Source organism: Ornithorhynchus anatinus, chromosome 16 (assembly GCF_004115215.2).
Source record: "Ornithorhynchus anatinus isolate Pmale09 chromosome 16, mOrnAna1.pri.v4, whole genome shotgun sequence".
In the NCBI taxonomy this organism is placed as follows: Eukaryota; Metazoa; Chordata; class Mammalia; order Monotremata; family Ornithorhynchidae; genus Ornithorhynchus; species Ornithorhynchus anatinus.
Genome location: NC_041743.1, coordinates 44,722,310 through 44,749,814, shown reverse-complemented (window position 1 = coordinate 44,749,814; position 27,505 = coordinate 44,722,310). Strand labels below are relative to the sequence as shown.

Below are 27,505 nucleotides of genomic sequence, written 5' to 3'. Positions count from 1 at the left end.
CCCCGGGGGTCCCCGGGGTCCCCCGGGGGAAGATGCCCGGCTCCCGGCTCCGCGTCTTCCCGTCGGTCTTCGCCGTGGCCGCCCTGGCCGGGCTGCTGCCCGTGCTGCGGAGCCACGGCCTGCAGCCCGACCCCACCTCCGTGTCCCGGGGCCTGCCCGGGGAGGTCACCTCCGCCCCGCCGGACCCCCAGGAGCCCCGCTACGTCAACAACCACACGGGCGGCAAGGAGGGCAGGCCCCGAAAGCCCTTCCCCGTGCTCTGCCTCGACTACAAGCACGTGCGCATCCCCTTCGAGATCTCCCTCTGGATCCTGCTCGCCTGCCTCATGAAGCTGGGTAGGTGAGGGCGAGGGGCCGGGGTCCGCGCCCCTCCGGCCCGGCGGACGCAGGGGGGACCCTCGCGGAGGCGGCCCCGGCCTCGCTCTTCCCACTTCACGCCTCGGACCGCGACGACTCCCCGGGCGCCGGGTCGTCCGGCCGGGCTCGGTCCCCGCCCGCCTCCCCGGGATCCCGGTCTTCGGGAAGGCCGGCGGGGATCTCACCCCCGGGTCACAGAGGAGGGAACCGAGGCCCAGTGAGGGCCACCGACCCGGCCGAGGTTGCGGAGCAGACCGGTGCCGGAGCTGGGATTGGAAGCCGGGGCTCCCTCTCCTCACCGGGTCGTGCCGAATGTCAGAGGGTGGCGTCGGCTCCGGAGGGTGAGAGGGGAGAAGGCGGGACGCCTCATCTCCGCCGCCGTCGGGCTGCCGGCGGTTGTGGTCGGCACCTGCCCGGACGGCAGGCTCCCGGGCCCGAGGCCCCGGGGAGCCCGAGACTCCGGCGGGGCGGTTTCTACTGTGGAGTTCTGACTCCTCCTGGGTATTCCCCGTCTCCGCCTCGCCCCGGGAGGGCAGCCCGAGAGAGGGGGCCCCGGGCCGCCGCCCGGCGGGCACCGTGACCCCGCACCGGGTCGGACGTGGCCCGGGGCTGGGCGTCTGCGGCCCCGGGACGTCGGCCCCCGAGCCGGAAGCGCGACGCGGGAGGTGTTGGGAATCTCCCCGGATCCCCGTCCCCGGTGAGCAGCCGGAATCTTGGCCCCGTTCCCGAGTCGGGGCCGGGTCTGCGTTTGGCCGGCAGTCAGAGCACACTTCGTGCCCGATGTCGGCGCCGCTTGGGCATCGGCGGGGCGGGACTGGGAGGCCCCGGTGGAGGCGGCGGCGGCGGCGGGGCCGGCCGCAGTGGCCCGAGGGTGACGCCACGGGCGGAGTGGGGACTCCGGGTGGGAAGAGCGCGTCTTTGCCGTTTGCGTTCCGGGGCAGCCGGGGGAGAGTGGCCGGGTGGCGTGCTCCCCGAGGCTCCCCCCGCTGAGCCCGCATCTCCCGGCCGCCCCCGGCTCACCTCCTGCCAGGCTGGGAGGTTCTTTCCCGGGGTCCGGTTTGGCCAGCTCAGGCAGGGCTGGAGGTCTCAGACCGAAGCTTCGGGGGCGACCGGCCTCGGCGTCCCCGCTCCGGTGAGCCGGGTCCGACGCCTCGGACTTGGGGCTTTTGGTCGACCGGGGTCGAACCGAGCCACGAGGAGGAGGAGTTGGGGACTCTGGGACCGAGGGGGTCGACCCTCCCCAGCCCCGACACCCTCCCGGGCCACCGAGTCTCTCGAAGCCCGCGTGGCCGGGTGGCGACCAGAGGCCGGGGGCTCCGTGCCCTCCTGGCTGGCGTGCCCGACCGGCCTCCCTCCGTGATCTTGACTGGGCGGGTTCGCCTCGAGGCGTCAGTCTCCACGGCGTCAAACGGGTGCGCTCCCCAGGGCCCAGAATAGATCGGGGGCGTCTGCAGCCCCCGTGAATCCGGTGCAGCTCGGCTCTGGCTTCTCCCGAGGACCGAGGGGGCCGGGAATCTTGCTGCCGCTTAGTTGGAGCCCACGCAGAGAGGGACGCCGAGGCTGAAAAGCCCGGGCCTGAAAGAGGGGACGTAGAACCTGGAGCCTGGGCCTAAAGACGGGGAGAGGAGGCTGGAGCCTGGCCCTCAAGAGAGGGGAAGTGAACGTGGAGTGGGAAGAGAGGAGCCCAAATCTCAGCGTGAACCTGGGCCTTGGGGTGTTTCCGTAAATGGGGTTAGTACGGCCCGCCTCGGCTGCCCCGCTAGGAGCGGTTTATTAGCGGTTGACCGAGGGAGGGTTAAGGTTCAAGGTCTCACTGCTCGTTGACCCCCCCCCCCGAAGCCGAGCTATCAAAGGATTTCCTGGCTGCACCCTCCATCTGGTCTCGCGGGCAACTCCTGGGAACTGCCGGTTGACTTTGCTCCTTTTTCCCGGTCCCTCTCCCCGAAACTCCAATCTCGGCTAATTTCCGGTGTGGGGGAGGAGCCACGGCGGGAAGCCGCTTCCCAAAGGGGCCGTAACGGGTTCACACCTGTTCACCTTGCAGGTAGCGGGGAAGCAGCACGGCCTTAGTAGATAGCGCCCGGGCTGCTGTGTGACCTTGGGCAAGTCGCTTCACTTTTCTGGGCCTCAGTTGCCTCATCTGTCAGATGGGGATTGAGACCGTGAGCCCCATGTGGGACGTGGACTGTGTCCAACTTGATTAGCTTGTCATCTACCCCAGGGCTTAGAACAGTGACTTGCACGTAGTAGGCACTTAACCACCACCATCATCATCGTTATTATTAGCCACGGGACCACACCGCTATTTTGGAGCTTTGGCCGTTCTAAGCTCCTTCCCCCAGTGCACCAGTTTGATCAGTAACCCGAGCCAAGTCCCAGCCCTCTTGACTGTAAGCTCGTTTTGGGCAGGGAATGCGTCTCTTTTATCGTTGTACGCTCCCAAGCACGTAGTACAGTGCTCTGCACACGGTAAGCGCTCAATAAATACGACTGACCGATTGGAGAGGCCGCCCCAGCCCGGGGTCACCCCTGTTAATAATAATAACTACGGTATCCGTTAAGTGCTCACTCTGTGCCAGGCCCTGGACTCAGAGCCGGGTTGGATACGAGTAAATCGGGTTGGACCTAGTCCCTGTCCCACATGGGGCTGACGGTCTCAATCCCCATTTGACAGATGCGTTCACTGAGGCCCAGAGAAGTGAAGTGGCTTGCCCAGGGTCACACAGCAGACAAGTGAGAAGCAGCGTGGCTCAGTGGAAAGAGCCCGGGCTTGGGAGTCAGCGGTCATGAGTTGGAATCCCAGCTCTGCCACTTGTCAGCTGGGTGACCGTGGGCAAGTCACTTCGCTTCTCTGGGCCTCAGTGACCTCATCTGTCAAATGGGGACTGTGAGCCTCCCGTGGGACGACCTGATTACCCTGTCTCTACCCCAGCGCTCAGAACAGTGCTCCGCACATAGTGAGCGCTTAACAGATACCAACATTATTAAGAGGCGGAGCTGGGCTTAGTACCCACGACCTTCCGACTCCCAGGTCCCTGTTCTGTCCACTGAGCCGTGCTGCTTCTCGTGCCCCTCTCGGGAAGGGCGTCCCGCCTGGCCGGCCCCTCCCCGGTTCCGACTCGGCTGCCCAGAAGTTCCCCGGGCCGGAGCGGCCGGTTGGAAGTCGAGGCTGCCGGCCACTCCCGGAGTTCCACATGCCAACCACTTCCCCTTTCGGACCTCCGTTTCCCCATCTGGGGGGCTGAGTTCCCCCTCCCCCGGACGGGCACGTTCTTCTCGGAATCCGGATGGGTTCTGGCAAGCGGGGACGGGGCCTTGGCAAACTCGGGCTGTGGCCAAGTTGGGCGTCCTCAATAACCGAGCCTCCGGCCTCCCTTTGGGGCTTAGGTTTGCCGGGCTCACCACCCCTTCTTTTCTGGCGTTGCCTTCGGTCCTCTAGAGCGCGAGCTCGTTACGGGCGGGGAACGTGTCTGCCAATTCGGTTGGATTGTACTCTCCTCAGCGCCGTGCCGTGCAGATAGTAAGCGCTCAGTAAATGGAGAAGCGGCCCGGTGCAGTGGATAGAGCACCGGCCTGGGAGTCAAAAGATCATGGGTTCTGATCCCGACTCCGCCCCCTGTCCACTTGTGACCTTGGGCAGGTCGCTTCGCTTCCCTTGGCCTCAGTTCCCTCATCTATAAAATGGGGATTGAGATTGTGAGCCCCATGCGGGAGGATGTGAACCCGTCATCGGGCAGGGATTGTCTCTGTCCGTTGCCGAACTGTACGTTCCAAGTGCTTGGAGAAGCAGCGCGGCTCAGTGGAGGGAACCCGGGCTTCGGAGTCAGAGGTCACGGGTTCGACTCCCGGCTCTGCCACTTGTCAGCTGGGTGACTGTGGGCGAGTCACTTCCCTTCTCTGGGCCTCAGTTCCCTCATCTGTAAAATGGGGATTAAAAGCGTGTGAGCCCCACGTGGGACGACCTGATGACCCTGTATCTCCCCCAGCGCTTAGAACAGTGCTCGGCACCTAGTAAGCGCTCAGCAAATACCAACGTTATTATTAGTACAGTGCCCTGCGCGTAGTAAGCACTCAATAAATACTGTTGAATGAATGAATGAAGGGACTGCGTCCAACCTGACTTGCTTGTATCCATCCTAGCCCTTAGTACAGCGCCTGGCACATAGTAAGCGCTTAAGTGCTACAATGATTATTAATTATTATTTAGTACCATTGATCGATTGATTGGCACTGTCAGGGACGACAGGCTGGGTGGGTGGGCACGGGCTGGGGGAGGATCAAGAATTGCTATCTCTCCGTACCTGGCATATAGTAAGCGCTTAAATACCGTAATTATTATCGTTATTACTACTAGTTATGGGGATGGGGGAATGAGCCGGGTCGTGGGCAGCCAGCTGGGTCTCGGAGGGAGGGGCCGGGGCCGCCTCTCTCCCCCTGCCCGACCCTCGCCTTGCTCCCCGGAGCTGTTAGATTCTCACCGAGGGCCAAACCTGCCTTTCTACCTCCCAGCGGAGGCCCGGCGTCTTCCCGTCCAACCTCGCACTCGAGTCTCCCGTCCCCTTCCTCATCCTTCCCCAATTTCCCCAGATCGCGGCCCTCCCCGCTTTCAAAGCCCTCCTAAAAAATCCCGCTTTCTCCTCTCGATTTCCCGGCACCCTGAGCCGTTTCGTCCCTTCAGCCAACCCCAACTCTCACCAGAGAAGCGGCGTGGCTTAGTGGAAAGAGCCCGGGGTTGGGAGTCAGAGGTCGTGGTTTCTAATTCCGGCTCCACCACTTAGCTCTGTGACTACTTTCTGCAAGTCACTTCCACTTCTCTGCGCCTCGGTTACCTCATCTGTAAAATGGGGATGAGGACTGCGGGACAACCTCATGGCCTTGTATCTCCCCCAGCACTTGGAACAGTGCTCGGCACACAGTAAGCGCTTAACAAATACCGGAAAAAAATAAGTACTGATAATGGTGGTATTTGTTAAGCGCTTACTGTGTGCCGAGCACTGTTCTGAGCGCTGGGGGAGATACAGGGTCATCAGGTTGTCCCACGTGAGGCTCACAGTTAATCCCCATTTTACAGATGAGGGAACTGAGGCACAGAGAAGTGAAGTGACTTGCCCACAGTCCCGCAGCTGACAAGTGGCAGAGCTGGGATTCGAACTCATGGCCTCTGACTCCCAAGCCCGGGCTCTTTCCACTAAGCCACGCCGCTTCTCTGTGCTCACAGGTCTGTGTCCGTTCGTTCTGTTTATTTCTTGTGACCTCTCTAGGTGCATATATTGGTATGATCATCTCCTATGGTCAAGTGCAAGTTCTTCGTAGGCGGAGGAGGAGGCCTGCCTGGGAGCCTAGGACAGTGCCTGCCTCTGTAAGCTCCTTCAGTCAATCAATCGGTGGTATTAATTGAGCACTTTATGTGTGCACAGCACTGTACTAAGCACTTGGGAGAGTACAGTATATCAGAGTTGGTAGACCCATTCCCTGCCCACAGTGAGCTTACAGTCTAGAGGGGGCAGAGAGTCTATCAATTCTGTCTTACCCTCCTCTCCCAAGACCTCAGGGCAATGTTCTCGCACACGATCGTCAATGCTCCGCACAGTAGGCGTTCAATAAATAGCATCGAGTGAGCGCTCAGTCAGTTCTACTGCGGTTATAGAGTGGGCGGTAGCCACTCAGAATTGGATTTGCTCCCTTTTCCACCCCTCCCTCCAGCCCCACGGCACTCGTGGCCCTATCCGGAATTTACATTAACGTCTCTAAACTGGAGGCTTTTTATAGGCCAGGATCGTGTCTGCCGACTCTGTTCTGTTGTCCTCTCCCAAGCGCTTAGTAGAGGGCTCTGCACACGGCAAGCGCTCAGGAAATAGCGTCGATGGATAATCGAGCTGGGCTTCTTCTTTGGGGCAGTTGGATCAACCGGGGGAATGGTGTTCACTGGGGGGAGGGGGAGGGTCCTTCCCGGTTCACGCGGGTGAGGGGAGAGTGAGCTACTGAGTCAGGGAGCCGAGAAAAGGTGACTTACTCTGCGCCAGGCACTGTGCTAAGCACTGGGGTAGATACAAGTTAATCCGATCGGACGGAGTCCCTGTCCCACATGGGGTTCACAGCCTTAATCCCCATTTGCCCGCCGAGGGAAACCGAGGCCCCGAGAGGCAGGGTAACGTGGCCGGGGTCACACAGCAGACGAGCAGCAGAGCCAGGATTAGAGTAACAATAATAATAATAATTAAGGTATGGGTTAAGCGCTCAATACGTGCCAGGCGTTGTACTAAGCACTGGGGCGGATACCGGCGAATTCGTTCCCGTCCCACCCGAGGCTCACAGTCTCGATCCCCGTTTTCCAGATGAGGTAACCGTGGCCCAGAGAAATGATGCGACTTGCCCGAGGTCACCCGGGAGACCCGTGGCGGAGCCGGGATCGGGACCCAGGTCCCCGTGACTCCCAGAGCATCGCCTGGGGGTGCTCTGGTGCAGAGGGACCCCGGGGCCCCTCGGAGGGCTCCCCCGCCCCCTGCCCCGGTGCCGCGAGGCGGAGCGTGCCCCCACGAAGGTGGCTGCATTTCTCCGGGGAGCCCCGCGCCCGGGTCTGAGGTGCGGGCCGGCCCGAGCGGAGCCCGGCCTTTCCCTGAGTCATCGCCTCTGCTGCACCCGCGCTCTGCAAACGTCTGACTCAGGCGACGCGTCTGAGCGAGGCCGTCTGCTCCCCTCTCTGCTCCCCTTGCTGGCCGCCAGCCGGGCCCCGGCTCCCTGGCTCCGAAGGAGGTGCGGATAAACATCCACCGGGCCTCCGACACAGCCCCGTCATTAGCCCCGGGCATTCTTAATCTCGGGTGGCCGGTCTCATTTCGAAGCACCTGCTGGGGGTGGGGGTGAGGGGCCTGCCCCTCCGGCCCCCACGCCCACCCCGGCTCCCGGGTCGCCCCGACCCCGCTTGGCTCCGTCTCTTGGACTTGGAGTCGTGGGCCTTTTCTTCTTTCCCCTCCCCCCGGCACTTTTGTTTTTAATGGTATCTGTCGAGAGCCTACAATGTGCCGGGCACCGTAGGAAGCGCTGGAGCAGATGCAAGCTCATCAGGTTGGACGCGATCCATATGCCATATGGGGCTCACGGTCTTAATCCCCATTTTACAGATGAGGTGGCGGGGGCAGAGAGAAGTGAAGTGATTCGCCCAAGGTCACAGAGCAGATGGGTGGAGGAGCTGGGATCAGAAGCCGGGTCCTTCGGATTCCCGGGCCCGGGCTGAATCCGGCAGGCTTTGACGGCGGCGATTCCCCCCCCCCCCCCCCCCCCCCCCCCCCCCCCCCGACATCCTCACCTCATCCCTAAGAGGGAGCCGGTGAATGAGGGAGGCGGAGGCCGACAGGACTGCGCCCGTTTCATGGAGGCAGAAACCGGAGCCCGGAGAGGTTCGGCAGCTCGCCCCGGTTACCCAGCCGGGGGCGAGACCCCGGGTCCCTTCCCTCCCAGCCCTGGGCTCTTCCCACCAGGGCACACTGCTTTCCCGGGGATCTTCTGGGGTCACGGTCCGGGTCGCGGCCGGCAGGACGCCACCGTGCCCGTGTCCCCGCCCCCGGAGCCGGGAAGCGGCGTGTGCCGCCATCGCGGCGGGCGGAGGGGGTGCCGAAGGGTACCTGGGGGCAACCCCGTCTCCGACAGCCCCGTCCCTCCTGTCCGTGGGGGCCCGCGGGGGCCGGACCCCGGGCCGGGGACTCCTGACGCCTGGCAGCGGCACGGCGTGCCAGGTGTCATCCCGTGACCGCAGTCTCCTCTCCCTGTCCTCCCTGTGCTCGGGTGCTCCCCGCCGCTTCCCCGGGCAGCGGCGCCGCGGATCCGTCGGCCCTCCGGCCTTCTCTGGCCACGCGCCCCTCCCGCCTGGGAGCCAGGGGTGGCCAGGGTATCTGATGGTGGAATTGACCTAGCCACGGTAACTTGGATGCCAAGCGCTGGGGAAGATATACGTCGCTCCCACTCTAGACCGTGACCTCGTCGCGGGCAGGGAATGTCACTGTTTGTTGTCATATCGTATTTTCCCGAGTACGGAGTACAGTGCTCCGCACCTAGTAAGCGCTCCATAAATGTGATTAAACGATTGAATTTAGGATTATCAGGATGGACACAGTCCCCGTCCCAGAAGGGGTCTCCCCGTTTTACGAGGGGGGGGAAGCCGAGGTCCAGAGAAGTGGAGGGACTTGCCCGAGGTCATGCGGCGGGCTGGCGGCGGAGCTAGGATTAGTACCCAGGTCTCCTGACTTTCCATCGGCTCGGGCTGCCGTCCCGGCAAGCCGCCCGGTGAGGGGAGCAGCTGCGGGCCGTGCCCGTTTGAGGGGAGGCTCACGTCCCGCGCCCTCCCGCTCCAGTGGGCTTCCTCCGTTGACGGTACCCGGCAGAAGAAAAGGCAGCCACGTAACCCGTACGTTTGAGGTCCGCCGGGATTCGCCGGCTGGCATGGGGGAGAGGGAGGGGCCGGAGTCTCCTTAGTACCAGTCTCTGCTGCCGGCCGGGAAACATCCTCATGGCCCCGAAGAGCCTCCTGGTTACCCCAGGGAGGAGTTGGGAGTCAAGGGGTTTGGGCACCTGGGACCGGCACGGAGTAGGCAGCTGGTGGGGGGTGGCGGGGAGGCGAGTGCCCGGTCAGGAACAAGGAAGGGATCAGGGCCGTCCGGGGGTGCCGACATCCTGGCCCCTTCTCGGATGGTGCCACCCCTGCCTCTGACATCCTGAGTTCTCTTCCTGCAGTGCCCGCGATAATAAAGGGGCTGTCGGTTAAGCGCTTCGCCAAGCGCTGGGTAGATGGAAAATAATCAAGGTCGGACAAAGTCCCCGTCGCACCTAGAGCTCGCAGTCTAGGGAAATGCCTGTTGAATCCTCATTTTACAGGTGAGGAAACCAGAGGCAGAGGGAAATTAAGTGACTGGCCCTAGGTCATACGGTGACCTAGCGCAGGAAATGTGAGGAGCTGTGTGGCCCAGTGCAGAGAGTCCCGCCTGGGAGTCGGAGAACCTGGGTTCTAATTCCAGCCCTGCCACTCGCCTCCTCTCTGACCTTGGGCGAGTGACTTCTCTGCCTCAGTTTACTCACCTGTAAAATGGGAATCAAGTGACTGTTCTCCCTCCTACTTAGACGAGGGAGTCCTAAATGGGACGGAAACTGGGTCCCGCCGGATGATCCTGTATCTGCCGCAGTGTTTAGGGCAGCGTTTGGCCCACAGTAAGCGCTTAGTAAATGCCACTGTAGTTGTTGTTATTATTACTGTTATTACCGTTAAGGGGAGGAGCCGGGTTTAGAGCACGGGTCCTCTGACTCCCAGGCCCATGCCCTCTCGGGTAGGCCACGCTACCTCGCCGCCCCGTCTTGTGCCGGGGCCTCTGCGGTGCACGGTGGCAACCGGAAACCGGCAGTGATTTCAGACAGTCGGGATGGACCCCGGCGGGGGGGGGGTTCCTCTCCGGAACCACCGGCCGTCTATGTCCCCGGGATTTCCCCGTCCCGGAGTCTGGTAACCGGACGGCCTTCCTGGGTCGTGCCGGTCGGCAGGTCAGGGGGAGTCACGTCCCCGCGCTCCCCAGCCGAGCTCACAGCCGATTCTCTCCAACCTTCCCCCCGGCCTCAGCTGTTCCCCCCGGGGGCCCGGGCGCCGGGCTCGTGGCAACCCGCTCGGCGGGGAGTAAGTTGCCGGGGGGAGCCGGGGACAGCGGCAAGCAGCGTTCCCCTTCCCTCCCTCCCGTCCCCGGGGGTCCCGGGTGGCCTGCCCGGCAGGGAGTTGGCCGGCTCCCGCTTCTCACGGTGCCCCGGCCACCCGTGAGGTTTGCCCGGTCGGCCGTCCCGGGCAGGCCCGCCGCCCGAACGGCAGCCACTCCCCCACCGGCTCAGAGCTCACGGGCACCAAGCCTCCTCTGCAGATGTTGATCGAGCTCCCGGGTTGCCTGGCTCCACCCTCCCGGGCGGGTACCGGAGCGGGCGGCGCCCGGTCCCGGAGGAGCCCGCTGGCACGTAGAGGACGGGGGGCCGCCTCAGACGGGCCAGTACCCCGGCCCGGCAGCCCCCCTGAAGCCAAGCGGCTCGGGGAGATGGGGGCTCCGTGGGCACCTCGCGGGGAAGAGCGTCGGGGTGGGGGGGGGGGGTCGGTCTCGGGGGCTCCCGAGGCCGGGTCCGGCGTCGGCCGCTGGAGGAAGCCTCGATTTGCTTCCTCCATTCGCCCCGCTCCCAGCCCCGTATGTCCGTCTCCCCCTCTAGACCGTAAGCTCCTCGTGAGCGGGGGATGCGTCTGTTTTATCGTACTCTCCCAAGCGCTTAGAACGGTGCACGCGTTTACGATTGACTGACGGGAAGGACGTGGGCTGAGAGACCAGTTCCACTGGGGCGGACCCTCCCCGCCAAGGCCTGGCCCCTCGCCCCCTCTTCCTTCTCAAAAAAGGTTGGGTTCTCCTGTATCGTTAAAACGGTGTTAAGCGCTCACTGCGAGCCAGGCACCACACCGAGCTCCGAGGTAGACGCCACACAGTTCACCTCCCACGTGGGGCTCACCGCCTTAATCCCCATCTTGCAGATGAGGTAACCGAGGCACGGGGAAGCGAAGGGTCCGGCCTAAGGTCTCACAGCCACGACGTGCCAGAACTGGGGCTGGAACCCAGTTTCTCTGACTCCCGGGCCCTCGCTCTTTCCACGGGGCCCCGCTGCTTCAAGTTGGAGTGTGAGCCTGTGTGGGATGGCCCCAGTTGACCCTGGAGTGGTGCCTGGTGACTAACCTTCTCCGCCCTGCCCCCCTCCTACTCCTCCTCCCCGCCCCCCCCTCCCCTCCCTCCTTCCCCTTCATCCGGGCCCGGCCTTTCCCGGAACTACAGCTGCTCGCCGCCGGGCCCCCTTCCCGTTGCCGGGTGCTCAGCCCCTGGCCGGTCCCGAGCAGAGCAGCGGCGCTTCCCGGTCGCCCAGACCCGTCACTGCCAGAAGCGCCCCGAGGCAGCGACGGTCGCCATCAGAAATACAAAAGCCCGGGAAGGGGAGTGGGAGGTGGAAGGAAGCAGGAAGGAGTAGCGGGTTGGGCCTGCCCCTAACAACCGGGGCCCCACCGTGGGATGCTGGGGTCGGGGGAAGGGCTTCGGGACCGGCCGGTTTCTCCCCCTCCACCCCCGCCAGGAAGTCTGCTCTTGGCCCACGGCATCCGATGTGGGAGGCGTGGATTCCTCCTGAACGCCCGTTTCCCAGCAGCCTGTCGCTCCGACCTGGGGGGTCGCGTCCCACCCGCTGCCCGTCTCCTGCCTCGTGCCTTCCCGGACCGAGCTCGGGCGAACTCAAGGGCGTGCTCTCGACCCGGTCCCCGTGGGCGGAGGTGGCAGGGATGAACGGACCCCACGGGGCAGGACCCATTCCGTGCGTGGGGTTGAGCACCTGTGCGGTCAACGCGGGGGACGGCCGGGAGAGTCGAGCCCGGAGAAGACCCTGCCCTGCCTCCCCAGCCAGCCCCTGGGCCCGTCCGACCCGAGGGTTCCGTCGCCGGATGGGGCACCGTTACAGTCGGGGGAATCGTGTGCCGATTGCCCTCCTGGCCATCCACCGTTGCGGTTAGGGGTGGACCATCTGCTGTCCCTTGACTCCCCTCTTCATCCCCGACTCTCCCCCAGTGACCCAGCAAGAACGGTTTGTCCCCAGATGGATCCCAACCGCTCCCGAGCGAAGCCCCGTCTTCCCGGAGACACATTTCTTCCCTCCTCCTTGGCCCCGTCAGTGGGTGGGGGTGACTGGAGCCCTTCAGGCTGCCCCGTGTCCTTCCCCCACCCCCCGCACAGCCTGGTCCACCCCCGGAGACCACGTCCCAACCCCTTCTCCGCTCCCCTGTGAGCCTAGTTTCGGGGGTTCCCCTTTAGTGTGGAGGGAGGGTTGTGCTCGTAACCAGTCGGTGACGGGGGTTGGTTTAAGGGGAGCTGGAGGGGGAGATCACGGCCCCCGAGGCTCCGAGGGCTTGGCCAACCGGTTCCACCCATCCGCATCTGGCCGCCGCAACCTGGAGATTCCCCCACCCCCAACCTCCTCCCGTTGCTATTATTAGCCCGGATCAGGGATTTTCCACTTATCCTCTCAGCCCCGGCCCCTCCGATGGGGCCCCAAGGCAGTCGTCCTCCTTCCCTCCTTCCTTCCCTCCCTCCAAGGACCCCTAAGCCCTCCGGGCTCCGCGGGGCCCGGGGTCGGGGGCCAATCAGTCAATCGGTGGTATTTATTAAGCTCTTACCGTGTGCAGAGCCCTCTGCCCAGCGCTTGGCCCCGAGGACTTCACTTTGTCCCTGACCCACAGGGCCCCCAGTCCTAGCCCCGGCCTTCCCCCCTCTAGACTTCCCAGAGGCCGGGGCTAGGAAGGGAGAGTCTGTCGCCTGTCTCTAGCCTAGAGGCTTATCAGTCAGTTGTATTTATTGAGCGCTTACTGTATGCAGGCACTGTACTCAGTGCCCGGGAGAGGACAATATAACAATAAACGGATTCCCTGCCCTTGATGAGCTTACAGTCTAGAAGGGCTTGCTCTCCTGCTGTCATCTCCCTGTTCCCAGATGGGTCGGGAACCCAGGTTCTAGCAGCGCCTCCCTTCCCCGATTCCCAAGAGATGCTGATGAGAATTGTGGAGTTTAAGTTGGCACTATGTGCCAGGCACTTAGAATTGGGGTGGATACAAGACCGACAGGTCAGGCACAATCCCGGTCTCAAATGAGGCTCAGTAGGAGGGAAAAGAAGTTGTGGCTTGGATGGTGGGACTCGGAGCTTAGGGCCCCCTCTTGCTCCCGTGCCCCTCCCCATCACCCACACATACCCCCCTGCCCTCTCCCTATCAAAGCAGGGTGGTTTAGCGGATAGATCCCCGGCCCGGGAGTCGGAAGGACCTGGGTTCTAATGCCGCCTGCCTGCCGTGTGACCTCGGGCAAGTCGCGTCATTACTCTAGGCCTCGGTCCCCTCATCTGTAAAATGGGGATTAAGACCGTGGGCCCCAGGTGGGACAGGGACTGGGTCCGACCCGATCGCCTTACGCCCATCCGCGCGCTTATCACAGTGCCTGGCGCAGAGTAAGCGCTCAACAGATGCCTCTATTCTTATTATCTCGCGCACGGCCCATCCGCTCCGGGCGAGTCCCGGAGCCGTGGCGGGCGCCCTGCCTGCCGTGCCATGTGCGGGCTCGTACGGCAGCTGGGGAGTGCCGGTCAGGAAGCCGAGGCTGCCTGACAAAAGCGGCTCTCATATCCACTTCCTGGATGACGGGGCACAGAGTGGCGGAGGGGCAGGACCGGGGGCCCACTCGGCCCCATTGGCAGGCAGAAGTAAGAGCAGAGGTGGTGGAGGGGGGTCCCACGGTCTCCAGGGGCTCGCTGCTCACCCTATCCCCCGTTTTGTTTTTTTAAAATGGTATTTGGAAAGCGCTTACTCCGCGCCAGGCACCGTGCTAAGCACCGGGGCAGATACGTAGAAATCGGGGCGGACAGTCCGTGCCCCACGAGGGGCTGACGGTCTTAACCCCCGTTTTCCAGAGGAGGTAACGGAGGCCCAGAGAAGTGAATCGACTTGCCCGGGGTCACCCAGCAGATAAGCGGCGAAGAACCCAGGTCCTTCTGGCTCCCCAGCCCCTGCCCTATCCACCAGGCCACGCTGCCGTTGTCCCCCTGGGGTGGTCTTCCCCTGTTCTCCCCACCCCAGCGGGCGACACCCCCGTCGGCACAGCAAGGGGAGCCCAGGGGAGGGGATCTGGTGTAACGTCAACCCGACCGCTTGGAGAAGCCGGGTGCCAGAGAACCCTCCCACCCTCCCACCCCCGGCCGGGTAAGCCCACCTCTGAGCAGCAGGGCTGGCACCCAGCCGATTCTCTGGGCTTGCCTCTCCCCCGCGACCCTCCTCTGTCTGGGGGTCCCGGCCGGCCGGCGACCAACCCCACCCTCCCTCCGTCGTTGCGCCGGGGTGGGTGCGGCGAGAGAGGGCAGTGGGACCGCTGACGGGGAGGGGCCGGCTGGGGCTGGGAAACTCCATTCGGAAAGAAACTCCGTTTGGAAAAAGCGGGGAGACCCCTATGGGTCCGGGGGCTTCTGGGAAAGAAGGGGGAGTGGGGAGCTGAGTGAGTAAAGGGCGAATCTCAACGACCTGCCCTCAACGAAGGGGGAGGGGGGTCGCCAGCCTCGAACCGTCAGCAGCGGCACCTGGCCGCGGCCCCCTCACCGAGGCGGGCACCGGGCCCCCCTCCGAAACAACAGCCCGTGGCCGGCGTGCAGCCGGAGTCTCCGGAGAATCTCTGCGGTGTCCTTCCAAAGGGCAGCCCCTTTCGAGCATGCCCGGCCCTTTCCGAGCCCGCCCGGCTTCCCCCGTCAACTCCGGGGAGCGGGGACGGGGCTCGGTGTCCCCCCCACCCCCCCACCCCTCCGGGTCCCCAGCCCCTCAGGCTTCCCTCACTCTGCCGTCCGTGTCCTTTGGCACAGTCTGAGCAGGATCTCAGTGGGCGTGGGTGTTGACCACGCGTGTGTTTTTGAGGGTGTGCGCGGGCTCAGCCTCCCTCCCGGCGCAGTGCCCTTTCTGGGACCGGAGGGAAAGGAAGTGTGTGTGCACTGGGGTGGGAGGAATGGCCCGTCCAACCGGCTCTGCTGGTCTCCCTCCCCCCGGCGGGGGGGGGGGGGGGGGGGGGGACGGACCCTGGGCCAGAAGGTCGTGTGAGGGCTGGGAGGGAAGAGATGCCACGGTGGGCACCGAGTGCGAGCCCCCTGCACCTTGCGGGGAGCCACTGAGGCCCTCCGGGGCCGAGCTGCAAGAGGTTCTGTAGCCCGGCCGGGACCCCGCGAGCACAGACCCCCCACCCCGGGCCGAGGCCGAGCTGGGGGCCCTCCGGAGCGGGGAGGGAGAGGAGAGAAGCCGCGCGGGGTGGGGCAGCCGTGGCCCTTTCCCTTAGTGTCTCCCGGCTCCCGCCCCCTCCATCCCTGGCCCGGGCCCTGCTGAACTTTCTCCCGGAGCCTCTGGAGCCCGGCCCGCCCTCTCCGGTTTCACCGCGTTCCCGCCCTCCCCGTCCCCGTCGGAGGATCCGACCGCACCTCGGGGCGCCGCGGTCTGGGTCCGGGCCCGCGGAGAGCCGGGCGGGGAGGCCTTGGTCGTTGAGCTGACCGGAGGCCGGCCTGCGCCTCGCCCCGTGCTCACCTCCCGCGACAGAGGGTACTCCGGTTCCCCGTAACCGGCAACCTCCTGGTCGGGGGGAGTCCCCGGTTCTGAGCCCCCAGCCCCCCGGTCCGGGGTACCATATCCCGTCCTCCACGCCGAGACTCCGGGAGCCTCTGGGTGAGGCCGTCTCCCCTCTCCCCCCCGAGCACGTGGGCCCGTGTTGTCCGTGTCGGATGTGCGGTTGTGAAACGCGACAGCCGCCTGTCCCCCCCCCCCCCCCCACTTCCCTGCCGGTTCCCTTCGGTCCTCTCCCGGGCTGGGGATCGGGGATGGCCGTCTGCCGGGCTTCCCTCCCTCCTTCCCTCCCGGGCGTGGGTGGGTGCCGAGGGGCGGTCTGCCGCTGGGGGGGCCGGGGGGGTGCCCCGCCACCCAGCCAGCCGCCCCACCCCGGGCTTCCGACCGGTCCCGGGCCGGAAGGGGAACCCCGGCAGCCTTCCCGGTTCAACGGGCCTCTGTCGGCTCTTCCTCTCCGCCCTCCCCTTCTCTCCGCTGCCCGTGCTAGATACCGGACTGGGAAGTGGGGAGCGGGGGGGGCGACATCTTCGGCGGAGAGGACCCCCCCCAACCTCCCCTTCCCCACCCCACCCCGGTCTTTTCTCCGTGTCGGATGGTCCCCCGTTAGGCTGTAGGTGACAGTGAACTCACTGTGGGCAGGGAGTGTTCCTGTCATATCGGTCTGTTGTGTTTTCCCGAGCGCTTAGTACGGTGCTGTGCACACAGTAAGCAGTCAATAAATACGATTCACCGACTGACCGCCGGTTTCCAGGGACCAGGAGCCCAGCGGGTCAGCAGGAGGCCGCCAACTGGCTGGGGCCCCCGTCGGGGTTCGGGGCCCGGGGGGTGCCAGGACGGGCGTGGGCCACGTCCTTGGTTATTATAGTAATAATAATAACGATGACGACGATGAGAGGGTATTTGTTAAGAGCTTACTAAGTGTCAAGCACTGTTCTGAGCACTGGGGTGGATACAAGCTAAGTAGGTTGGACACGGTCCCTGTCCCAAACGGGGCTCAGTCTCAATCCCCGTTTTACAGATTACAGGGAATCGAGGCCCAGAGAAGTGACTCGCCCGAGGTCACGCAGCGGGCGAGTGGCGGAGCCGGAATTAGAACCCAGGTCCTTCCGAATCCCAGGCCCGAGCCGTAGCCGCCGGGCCGTGCTGGTTGTCTGCCGGGACTGGGTCCGTGGCCTTGGTTCTCTGCTGGGGTCATCCCCATTCGTTCATTCCTTCATTCATTCGGTAGTATTTATCGAGCGCTTACTACGTGCAGAGCACCGTACTAGACGCTTGGAATGTACAAATCGGTAGGTTCTCCGCCCCTCGCAGCGATGCCTAGGGTGCCGAATGGGGTGCCGGGGCTTGGGTGGAGATCTCAAAGCCTCTTAGAGAAGCGGCGCGGCTCAGGGGAAAGAACCCGGGTTTGGGAGTCAGAGGTCATGGGTTCTAATGCCGACACCGCCACTTGTCAGCTGTGTCGGGCAAGTCACTTCACTTCTCTGTGCCTCAGTTCCCTCATCTGTCAAATGTCCCACGTGGGACAACCTGATGGCCTTCTACCCACCCCAGCGCTTAGAACAGTGCCTGGCACGTAGTGGGCGCTTCACAGATACTATCATTAATTAGGAATCGGGCTTCCCAACCCCGGGTGGCCCCGCCGGGAAGGGCGGGCCCGAGGTCACGCTCCGGGTCTTCGGGCCCGGCCGGGCGCCGGGATCCCGGGCAGGGCTGCCAGTCGACCTTCCCCACCCCCGAGAGGGCGGCGGAGGGGGGTGGCGGGGTCTCCCCGGGAGCAAGGAGGCTTTTCCTCCTTAGCAGACGCGGCTGTTTACTTCTCGGGCATTAGGGTGAGTCATCGATCCCGGCAGCGGCGACGGTGACGGCGGGGAGGACGGGGAGGACGGCAGCAGCTGTGGCAGCACGGTGTTCCGGCTCCCCGGGCCTCTGGGCCGGGGGGGAGCCGGGGCGGTGGATCGGACGATCGGAGAGATGGCCGACGGTGTTCGCCGGCTGTCGACGAGGGGGAGACTGGAGCGGCCGGGAAAGCCAGGAGGTCGTATCGTTAATAAGAAGAAGAAGAAGAAGAAGAAGGGGAAGCATGGCCTCGTGGTAGAGCACGGGCCCGGGAGTCAGAGGGTCACGCCTTCTAACCCTGGCTCCGCCACCTGTCCGCTGTGTGACCTTGGACAAGTCACTTCTCTGGGCCTCGGTGACCTCATCTGTAAAATGGGGATTGAGACTGTGAGCCCTGGGTGGGCCAGGGCCAGCGTCCAGTCTGATTTGTGTGCGTCCGCCCCAGTGCTTAGTATCATTCATTCATTCATTCAATCGTATTTATTGAGCGCCTACTATGTGCAGAGCACTGTACTGAGCGCTTGGAATGGACACGTCGGCAACAGATAGAGACGGTCCCCGCCCTTTGGCGGGCTCACGGTCGAATCGGGGGAGACACAGTCACGATGATGACGTTGGTATCTGTTAAGCGCTTGCTCTGCGCCAAGCGCTGTTCTGAGCGCTGGGGTCCGATACCAGGTGATCAGGTTGCCCCACGTGGGGCTCACGGTCTTCACCCCCATTTTACAGATGAGGTCACCGGGGCCCGGAGAAGTGAAGTGACCTGCCCAAGGTCACACCGCAGACAAGTGGCAGAGCTGGGATTAGAACCCAGCTCCTGACTCCCGGGCCCGGGTTCCACCCGCTAGGCCCCGCTGCTTGTATGCACTGTTCCGTGCGCCGGTGGATACGGAGGTTATCGGGTCGGACGCGGTCCCCGTCCCACACAGGGCTCACGGTCTAGGAGGGAGCAACTGAGGCGTAGGGAAGTGAAGTGACTTGCCCAGGGTCGCACAGCAGGCAAATGGTGGAGCCAGGATTAGAACCCAGGTCCTCCGACCCCCAAGCCCGTGCTCTTTCCACTAAGCGCTGCTGATCCAGGTCGTGGGTAGGGGAGCTGTCCCGGGGGTGCCCGGTCTGAGGGATGTGGGGGTCCCCGGAGTCTGGTCAGTTTATGGCATTTACTGAGGGCCCCGAAGCCCCGCGCTGAGCGCCGGGGCTGACGGAGGACGGTCGGATCAGACACGGTCCCCGTCCCCGGGTCCCCCTGAGCCTCGCGGCCCAAGAGAGACGCGGAGCAGCTTTCGTCCCCATTTTACAGGTGGGGAGACCGAGGCCCAGAGAAGAGAAGCCATTTGCCCAGCGACTCCCGGGCCGGTTCCCCCAGCCCCTGCTTGCGGACCGTTTTAGGTTCCCCCTAGGAGCCAGCCGCCCCTCCCCGAGCGGGAAGCCCCCCCGCTACGGGGGCGGGCGGGGGGAACGTGGGAAGGGAGCCGAGCGGCGGCTGGTCCCCTAGCAACCGAGCAAGAGACGGGAGAGGGCGCGGGGCCCCGCCGAAGCAGATGGGGACCGGAAGGAGAAGAGAATCAAAAGTCCGGAGGCGGGAGCCGCAGGCAGCGATGCCGGCGTGGAAGAGCGGGGGGCGGCGGGGAGGGGGCGAGGGTTGCCGCCGGCAGGCCGGGCTGGGAAGAAGAGCGGGCGCCAAGCCGTGAGAGGCAACATGGTCTAGCGGAACGGCCGCCGGCCCGCCGGTCGGGGGACCTGGGTTCTGATCCCGGCTCCGCCACGTCTGCCGCGTGACCAGGTCGCTTCTCCGTGCCTCGGTTCCCTCGTCTGTAAAATGGGGAGCGAGACCGTGAGCCCCACGTGGGGACGGGGACTGGGTCCCGCCCGATCACCTCGTATCTTCCCCAGCTCTTGGAACGGCGCTGGGCACGTAGTAAGCGCCGAACAGATACCGTCATCAGCAGTAGCAGTAGTAGTATTTGCGGACCGCCGACCCCCTCGGCCCGCGGCCAGCCGAGCACCTTCCCCCGCCCAGTGCATTCAGTCAGTCGGTTGCGTTTATTTAGCACTCGGTGTGTGCAGAACACTCAACTGAGCCCTTGGGAGAATGCAATTGGACAATAAAGGCCGCACGCCCGGTTCCCCGTGGGGGCTGTGGCCGGCGATGGGTACCGCCAGCCCACCGGGCGAGGGCGGGCGGCCGGCCGGATGGAGAGACCAGCCCTACGCGGGTCCCCCGCTGGCGAGATCGGTCCCGAGGCGGCAGATTCCCCTGGGCTCTGGGCGGCCCCACCTCGCCGCCCTTGTCGGAAATTTCACACCCGAGGCCGAGTGTCTGCCCGATCTGAGCTGGAATGTCTCGAACGGGTGACCGGCGACGGTGCGGGGGCGACGGGAGGGCCCCGGCCTCGGAGGGGAGACGCGCCAAGCCACCGGCACCGCCGGGGCGTGGGGTGGAGGCAGTCGGCCACCGTCCCGTCCCCCCCCCCCCCGACGTTCCGGGCTCGCGTCCTCCGGCCCCCCGGGCCCGGGGATGAGGAGGGGGATCGGGGTGAGGGCGGGGTGGACAGACCGTACTCGGCGGAGTCCCAACGTTCTCTCTCCTCTCCTCCGTGCCAGGCTTCCACGTGATCCCCACCATCTCTAGCATCGTGCCCGAGAGCTGCCTGCTGATCGTGGTGGGGCTGCTGGTCGGGGGACTGATCAAGGGGGTGGGCGAGAGCCCCCCGCTGCTGCAGTCGGACATCTTCTTCCTCTTCCTCCTGCCGCCCATCATCCTGGACGCGGGCTACTTCCTGCCGCTGCGCCAGTTCACGGAGAACCTGGGCACCATCCTCATCTTCGCCGTGGTGGGCACGCTGTGGAACGCCTTCTTCCTCGGGGGGCTCATGTACGCCGTGTGCCTGGTGGGGGGCCCGGCGCTGAGCGACATCGGGCTCCTGGCCAACCTGCTGTTCGGGAGCATCATCTCGGCCGTGGACCCCGTGGCCGTGCTGGCCGTGTTCGAGGAGATCCACATCAACGAGCTGCTGCACATCCTGGTGTTCGGGGAGTCGCTGCTCAATGATGCCGTCACCGTGGTGAGTGGGATGGGGTTAGCCCCGGCAGCCGCCCCGGGCGTCGGCCGCGGGGGCGGGGGGCTCCGGGCCCCCGGTGGATCGCTGTGCCCACCCCACGGGGGAGAGGTCCTTGCCCGGGACCGGTTGGGGAAGGGCTGGGGAGGAAGCAGTCAGCTTACTGTACGCAGAGCACTCTACTGAACGCTTGGGAGAGGACGGGATAGCAGTACGACAGACGCATTTCCTGCCCGCGGTGAGCTTCCATCTAGAGGAGGGAGCAGGGGGATTTGGGGCCTGGGAGAGGTCAGGACAAGCAGGAAGAATGAGGCGGTGGGCAGCACCGCCAGGCTTCTCCCCCAGGAACCCCAACCTGATTGCCCCTTCCTGGGTTCACGACGCCTTCGATGGGCTCCCGGGCCCTCCCGGCACACTTCCGTGTCGGTTTCCGGCCCGTTCTCCCTAGACTGCGAGCTCATCGTGGGCCGGGAACGTGTCTTCCGATTCTGTTGTACTGTACCCTCCCGAGCGTTCGGTCCAGTGCTCCGCATGCAGTAGGCCCTCAGTCAATACCGTCGATTGATCGGCGCGGCCGTGCTTGCGCACCCGTCAGTCCCGGTAGCCGGTTGACCGCCGTGGGCCCCTCCCTACACCCCGCGGGTTAGGGCGAAGGGCTGAGCCGCCGTTCCCCTCCCTCCCCCCCGTAACCGCAGGTGCTGTACCACCTCTTCGAAGAGTTTGCCGGGTTGGAGCAAGTGACCTTCATCGACATCATCCTGGGCTTCCTGAGCTTCTTCGTGGTGGCCCTGGGCGGAGTCTTCGTGGGCGTCGTCTACGGGGTCATCGCCGCCTTCACCTCGCGCTTCACCTCCCACATCCGCGTCATCGAGCCGCTCTTCGTCTTCCTCTACAGCTATATGGCCTACCTGTCCGCCGAGCTCTTCCACCTGTCCGGCATCATGGCGTGAGTGCCGGCGGTGGCCGGAGGGTGGGCCGCAGGGTCGCCTGACTGCTCCGAGTCTGGGTCTCCGCATCCGTGAACTAGGGATTCGATACCTGTCCTCCTGCCTGCTTAAACCGTGAGGGACGGGGACCGTCTCCAACCCCAGCCCCTAGCACAAGTGCTCGGTGCTTAGCGAGCGCTTAAAAACCGTAATTATTATTATTTTTGGTGGGGACGGACCCAGCAACCCACTCCTAAGTGCTCTGTGTTCCTCCCCCGGCCCAGGCTGATCGCATCGGGCGTCGTGATGCGGCCCTACGTGGAGGCCAACATCTCCCACAAATCTCACACCACCATCAAGTACTTCCTGAAGATGTGGAGCAGCGTCAGCGAGACCCTCATCTTCATCTTCCTGGGCGTCTCCACGGTCGCCGGTTCCCACCACTGGAACTGGACCTTTGTCATCAGCACCCTGCTCTTCTGCCTCATCGCCCGCGTCTTGGGTGAGGGGGACGGGAGGGAGCGGAGCCCCGGGGGACCCCGGAGGTGGGCAGCGGGCGGGGGACCTGGTGGCTTCAAGCCAAGGCGGTCAGCTGGGCTTCAGGTGCCACCCTCCACCCCGCCATGCCCCCGGGGTGGGGCCGAAGGCCAGAGCTACGATCCGGCCTCGGTCCGCCGTTTGGGTGCCCCGTACTAAGCGCTTGAGGGGGACCCCCTGAAAGACCCAATCCCTGCCCTCGAGGAGTCCACCATCTAGCAGAGGAGACCGACCCAGAAAAAATTCACACTGGCGTCTCACCTAGCCACTTGGCACCGTACCCTTTATGCGCTTCGATTTTTCACGTCTCTCCCGTGGTCCTTCTCTGCGTGTATCCATCCTTAATTTATGTTGACGTCCACCCCTCTCCCCTGGTCTTTAAGCTCCTTGTGGGTGGGGATCGGATCTATCTGCTGTGTCGTATTGTTCTCCCCGAAGCGTTGAGTTGGACGCTCGATAAATGCCATCGACTGAGGAAGGGCGAGGGGTGGAGGAGTGGCCGAGTAGATGCTGAAACTGGGGCGTGTGTGTAATTTCACATATGGGAGGTTGTGAGTTCACAGGCACGCAGTTGGTGAAGATGGGGTGATGTGGTGGGGGGGGGCGGGCGGTGTGTTTGTGTGTATTCGTGAGTGTGTGCGCGTTGGGGGCGGCTGTCCTCAAATCCAGCAGACAATTACACTTCCCCCCCCTTCAAAGCCTTATTGAAGGCCCATCTCCTCCAAGAGGCCTTCCCAGACTAAGCCCCACTTCTCCTCATCTCCCGCTCCCAGCCCCCAGCACTTAAAACGCACATATCTGTTATTGTATTTATTTGTGCCGACGTCTGCCTCCCCCACTCTAGACTGTGAGCCCGTCGTAGGCGGGAGCCGTGACTGTTTATTGCCGTATTATACTCTCCCAAGTGCTTAGTACAGTGCTCTGCACACAGTAAGCGCTCCATACGAGTGAGGGAATGAATCCTGGACCGCTGTCCTTCCCAGGCAGAGGGCGATGTGATGCGGGGCGCCTAGCACAAGGCCCGGTCCACGGTAAACGCTCCGTAAATACCTTTGATGACGATGACCCCACCCCCGTAGGTGTGCTGGTCCTCACCTGGTTCATCAACAAGTTCCGCATCGTGAAGCTGACCCCCAAAGACCAGTTCATCATCGCCTACGGCGGCCTGCGCGGGGCCATCGCCTTCTCGCTGGGCTACCTCCTCCAGAAGGAGCACTTCCCCATGCGGGACATGTTCCTCACCGCCATCATCACCGTCATCTTCTTCACCGTCTTCGTGCAGGTGGGCGGGGACGACCCCCCCCCCCCGCCCCCCAACCGCGGCTCCGGGTCTGGGCTGTGCGACCTCGGCCCGGTCGCTCGACCTCTCCGGGCTTCGGGGTCCCCTGGGTGGCGGGGCGGGTCGAGGCGGTCCGACTTCAGCTCCCTCTCGCCGCGGGGCGGAACCCTGCCCGGCGGACTGACGCCTGGGGCGCCGGGGGCTCGTAGTAGCCGTTAAGACCTCCTCCCCCTTCCCAGGGGATGACCATCCGGCCCCTGGTGGACCTGCTGGCTGTGAAGAAGAAGCAGGAGACCAAACGCTCCATCAACGAGGAGATCCACACCCAGGTGAGGGCGTGACGGCCCCGCGGGGGTCTCGGCTCTGGGGGAGCTGGCCTCCGGGCACCCCGAGGAGCGTCCTCGGCTGAGCCACCACTGAGGCCGGAGGGGGTTGGGAACGTGGGATCCGCAGGGGGGCCGAAGAGGCAGCGGGAGTGCGGGCAAGCGGGAGCGGTGGGTAGAGCGCGGCTCTGGGAGCCGGAAGGACCTGGGTTCTCCTCCCGGCTCTGCCTCCGGACCGACCGCCTGCTGTGTGACTTTGGACAAGCCGCTTCACTTCTCGGTGCCTCCGTTACCTCATCCGTAAAACTGGGGTTCAGACTGGGAGTGTGAACTCTGGGACCCGAACTGTGTCCAACCTGACTAGCGTGCATCTCCCTCAGCGTTCAGTACAGTGCCTGGCCCACAGTAAGCCCTCAACGGATACCCTCCCCCTAAACGGGCCAGTCTGGCAGAACTGGAGTTCGGGTCAGGATGGAGAAGCATAAAATCACAGGGGTCATTGTGAAGAAGCAGCGTGGCGCGGTGGCAACAGCCCGGCCTTGGGAGTCGGAGGTCATGGGTTCTAATCCCAACTCCGCCGCTTATCAGCTGGGCGACTTTGGGCCAGTCACTTCACTCTCCTGTGCCTCAGTTACCTCATCTGTAAAACGGGGATTAAGACCGTGAGCCCCACGTGGGACAACCTCGTTGCCTCGTATCGACCCCGGCGCTTAGAAGAGTGCTTTGCACACAGTAAGCACTTAAGTACCGTAATTATTATCGTCATCATCATCCCGTCCGTCCCCCAGCCTCTGGTTCAGCCCGGGCCTAAACCGGCGGAGGCGTCTGGGAACCCACAGGAAGCCCTCACCCCAAGGGGGCTGGCCCTGAGGAGCCCTTGTTGGGAAAGGAGTGGGGGTGGCCTGCTTGAGGCTTTGCTGGCCCCTCCTAGCTAATCTTCGAACTTCCTTATGATCCAGAGTTGCCCCATCCCACCCCGAGCTCCCTTTCAGGAACCCAGGACCTGGGGTTGGAGTCTTATTTTTTCTCTGGTACCTTTAAGCGCTTACGATGTGCCAAGCGCCGTTCTAAGCTCTGGGGTAGCTACAGTTCCATCGCTCTGGATGCAGTCCCTGTCCCACGTGGGGCCCACGGTCCGAGTAGGAGGGAAAACAGGTATTTTGCAGCCGAGGAAACCGAGGCACAGGGAAGCGAAGCGACTTGCCCAAGGTCACACGGGAGGCGGAACTGGAATCCAGATCTTCCGGCCCCAGGCCCGGGCTTTATCCGCCGGGCCGCACCGCTTCCCGCCCCCGGGTCGGGGAGGACGGGGTCCGGAGGGCCCACCGGCTGCCCCGTGACTAGGTTCTACGTCGGTTTTAGTTCCTGGATCACCTGCTGACGGGCATCGAAGACATCTGCGGCCATTACGGCCACCACCACTGGAAGGACAAGTAGGTGCCCGGTGGGCGGGCGGATGGGCCGGGCCCCACACCTAGGGCCCGGGAGGGTCCGAGACGGGGCCGGGGCTGGCCGAGCCCCTCCCTCTCCCGTGTCCCCGGGAGTCGGGCACCCCCGGCCGAGTCCCGGGGCAACCTTGCCCTCTCCCCGCCACCTTCCGTGCCCAGGCTGAACCGCTTCAACAAGAAGTACGTGAAGAAATGCCTCATTGCCGGGGAGCGATCCAAGGAGCCGCAGCTCATCGCCTTCTATCACAAGATGGAGATGAAGCAGGCCATCGAGCTGGTGGAGAGCGGGGGCATGGGCAAGATCCCCTCCGCCGTCTCCACCGTCTCCATGCAGTGAGCGCTCGGGCCCGCCGGGCGGGAGGGGGTGGGAGGTGTGGCCGGGGGGCTCGGGGACTCAGGAATAATTAATAGCGTTGATGACGCTATTTGTCGAACGTCTGCTAGGTGCCAAGCACTGTTCTGAGCGCTGGGGTAGATACAAGATACGATCGGGTTGTCCCACGTGGGGCTCACGGTCTTAATCCCCATTTTACAGACGAGGGCACCGAGGCTCTTCTCGTAATTAGTAATTACAGTACTCGTCAAGCGCTCGTTATTTGCCGAGCACCGTTCTAAGCGCTGGGGTCGTTACAAGCTGATCAGGTTGGACACGGTCCCCGTCCCCCGTGGGGCTCACGGTCTTAATCCCCATTTTCCAGATGAGGTAACCGAGGCCCAGAGGGGTGAAGTGACTTGCCCGAGGTCACACCGCAGACGCGTGGCGGAGACGGGAGTAGAACCCAGGTCCTTCTGACTCGTGGGCCCGTGCTCTATCCGCGAAGCGGTGTGGCTTCGCGGGATGGGCGGGAGCCCAGTGGTGGGGCTCAGGGGGGACCTCCGGGGCCATCCTTAATCCCGGTTACCCTCCGCCTCCGCCCCAGAAACATCCACCCCAAGGCCCTGCCCGCAGAGCGCATCCTGCCGGCGCTGTCCAAGGACAAGGAGGAGGAGATCCGGAAGATTCTGCGGAACAACCTGCAGAAGACGAGGCAGCGGGTGAGCCCTCAATGTCCCCCCGCCCCCCAGCCCGTCCGGCCCCCCGTCCCGCCGCACCCCGCCTCCTCTGCCATCCCACCTCCGACGCACGTGGGCTCCCATCCCTTCGGCCCCCCCCTCCCCCCCTTCCGGCGCGCTCGCATACCCGCGCGCACCTGGACCCCCGTCCTGACGGCCCCGTCCCCACCCCCCCATCCACTCTTTCAGCTGCGTTCCTACAACCGGCACACGCTCCTGGCTGACCCCTACGAGGAGGCCTGGAACCAGATGCTGCTGCGCAGGCAGAAGGCCCGCCAACTCGAGCAGAAGGTGACCGTCGGTGGGGCGGGGGCGGGGACCGGGTCAGGCCCAGGGCGGGGGCAGAGGGGGTGGGGGGGGCTCCCTCAGCGACCGGAGACCCATCTCTCCTGACTTGCCCGTCCCTTGAGCCCGCTGCTGCTGCTGCTGCTGCTGCTTGAGGCCGGGCTCTGCCCCCGGGGTGGCGTCCGGGGGCCCCCGTTCCCCTCTCCCCCCGCTCCCCGGGCCCCTCCGCCCTCGCCAGCTTCTCTCTCCGGGTGGGGCCCCCTGCGGAGGGGCCAGAGGGCGAGCCCTGGGCTCCGAACCGCCCAGGGTCCCAAGCCCCTGACCCACAGCTGACCGGACCGTCGCCGTCTCTCTCAGATCAACAACTACCTGACGGTCCCGGCCCACAAACTGGACTCTCCCACCATGTCCCGTGCGCGCATCGGATCAGGTCCGGGGTCCCCGGGGGTGCGGCGGGGGGCGCGGGGGGTGGCGTCCAGCTCCTGCTAGGGAGCGACGGAGGACCGCGGTCAGCTCTGCGTTCAGGATGGTCCGCTCGGGCAGCCGGGCGAGCGCCCCGGTGGTGCCCTCTCCGGGCTGGTCTTTCCGTGCACCCGCTTCTCCCCACGGGGCGGAGGGGAGGGTCGGTGCCCGGGTAGGGGCTCCAGACGGGGGCCTCGGCCCCCCGTTTTCTGAGCTTATCTCCCTCCCCCTGCCGAGACCCGGGTCCAGCGAGGGCAGAAACCCGAGGGGAGCCGGGAGACTCCGGGTCGCTGGATGGGTGAGCCCCAGGGGTCTTCTTCGCCTCTGGCCCCTGCTCCTGCCATCTCCCCACCCTGACCTTCTCCCCGCCCCCGGCGCAGACCCCCTGGCCTACGACCCGAAGCCCGACGCGGAGCACCTGCCCACCATCACCATCGACCCGGCCTCGCCCCAGTCCCCCGAGTCGGTGGACCTGGTCAACGAGGCGCCGAAGGGGCAGGGGCCGGCCCCGGGCGTGGAGGAGGAGGACGACGAGGAGGGCGAGCGGGGCCTCGTCATGCGGACCAAGGAGCCCTCCTCGCCCGGCACGGACGACGTCTTCACCCCGGGGCCGGGCGACAGCCCCGGCCACCAACGCATGCTGCGCTGCCTCAGCGACCCGGGGCCGCAGCCGGAGCCCGGCGAGGGGGAGCCCTTCATCCCCAAGGGGCAGTAGCGCGGCGCGGCCCCCGGGCCGCCCGGACCGGACCCCCCCCCCACCCGCTGCCC

At 64.8% G+C, this 27,505-nt stretch overlaps 1 protein-coding gene across 1 annotated transcript; it reads left to right on the top strand.

Moving 5' to 3' along the window:
* SLC9A1 (solute carrier family 9 member A1) lies at positions 1-27,505 on the top strand. Its single transcript, XM_029080846.2, has 12 exons — positions 1-336; positions 19,970-20,430; positions 21,120-21,370; positions 21,635-21,852; positions 22,967-23,169; positions 23,406-23,495; positions 24,852-24,922; positions 25,097-25,270; positions 25,858-25,972; positions 26,180-26,281; positions 26,633-26,705; positions 27,118-27,505. Exons 1-12 carry the CDS (start codon positions 33-35, stop codon positions 27,450-27,452), a joined length of 2,397 nt encoding a protein of 798 aa, XP_028936679.1. The 5' UTR covers positions 1-32; the 3' UTR covers positions 27,453-27,505.

What these genes read in the sequence shown, in the direction of transcription:
- SLC9A1 (XM_029080846.2), top strand. Translation starts at nt 33, where the DNA reads ATGCCCGGCTCCCGGCTCCGCGTCTTCCCGTCGGTCTTCGCCGTGGCC. An exon ending in TCTTCACCGTCTTCGTGCAG is followed by an intron (nt 23,170 to 23,405) that starts GTGGGCGGGGAC and finishes CCCCCTTCCCAG; the next exon opens with GGGATGACCATCCGGCCCCT. An exon ending in CACCACCACTGGAAGGACAA is followed by an intron (nt 24,923 to 25,096) that starts GTAGGTGCCCGG and finishes TTCCGTGCCCAG; the next exon opens with GCTGAACCGCTTCAACAAGA.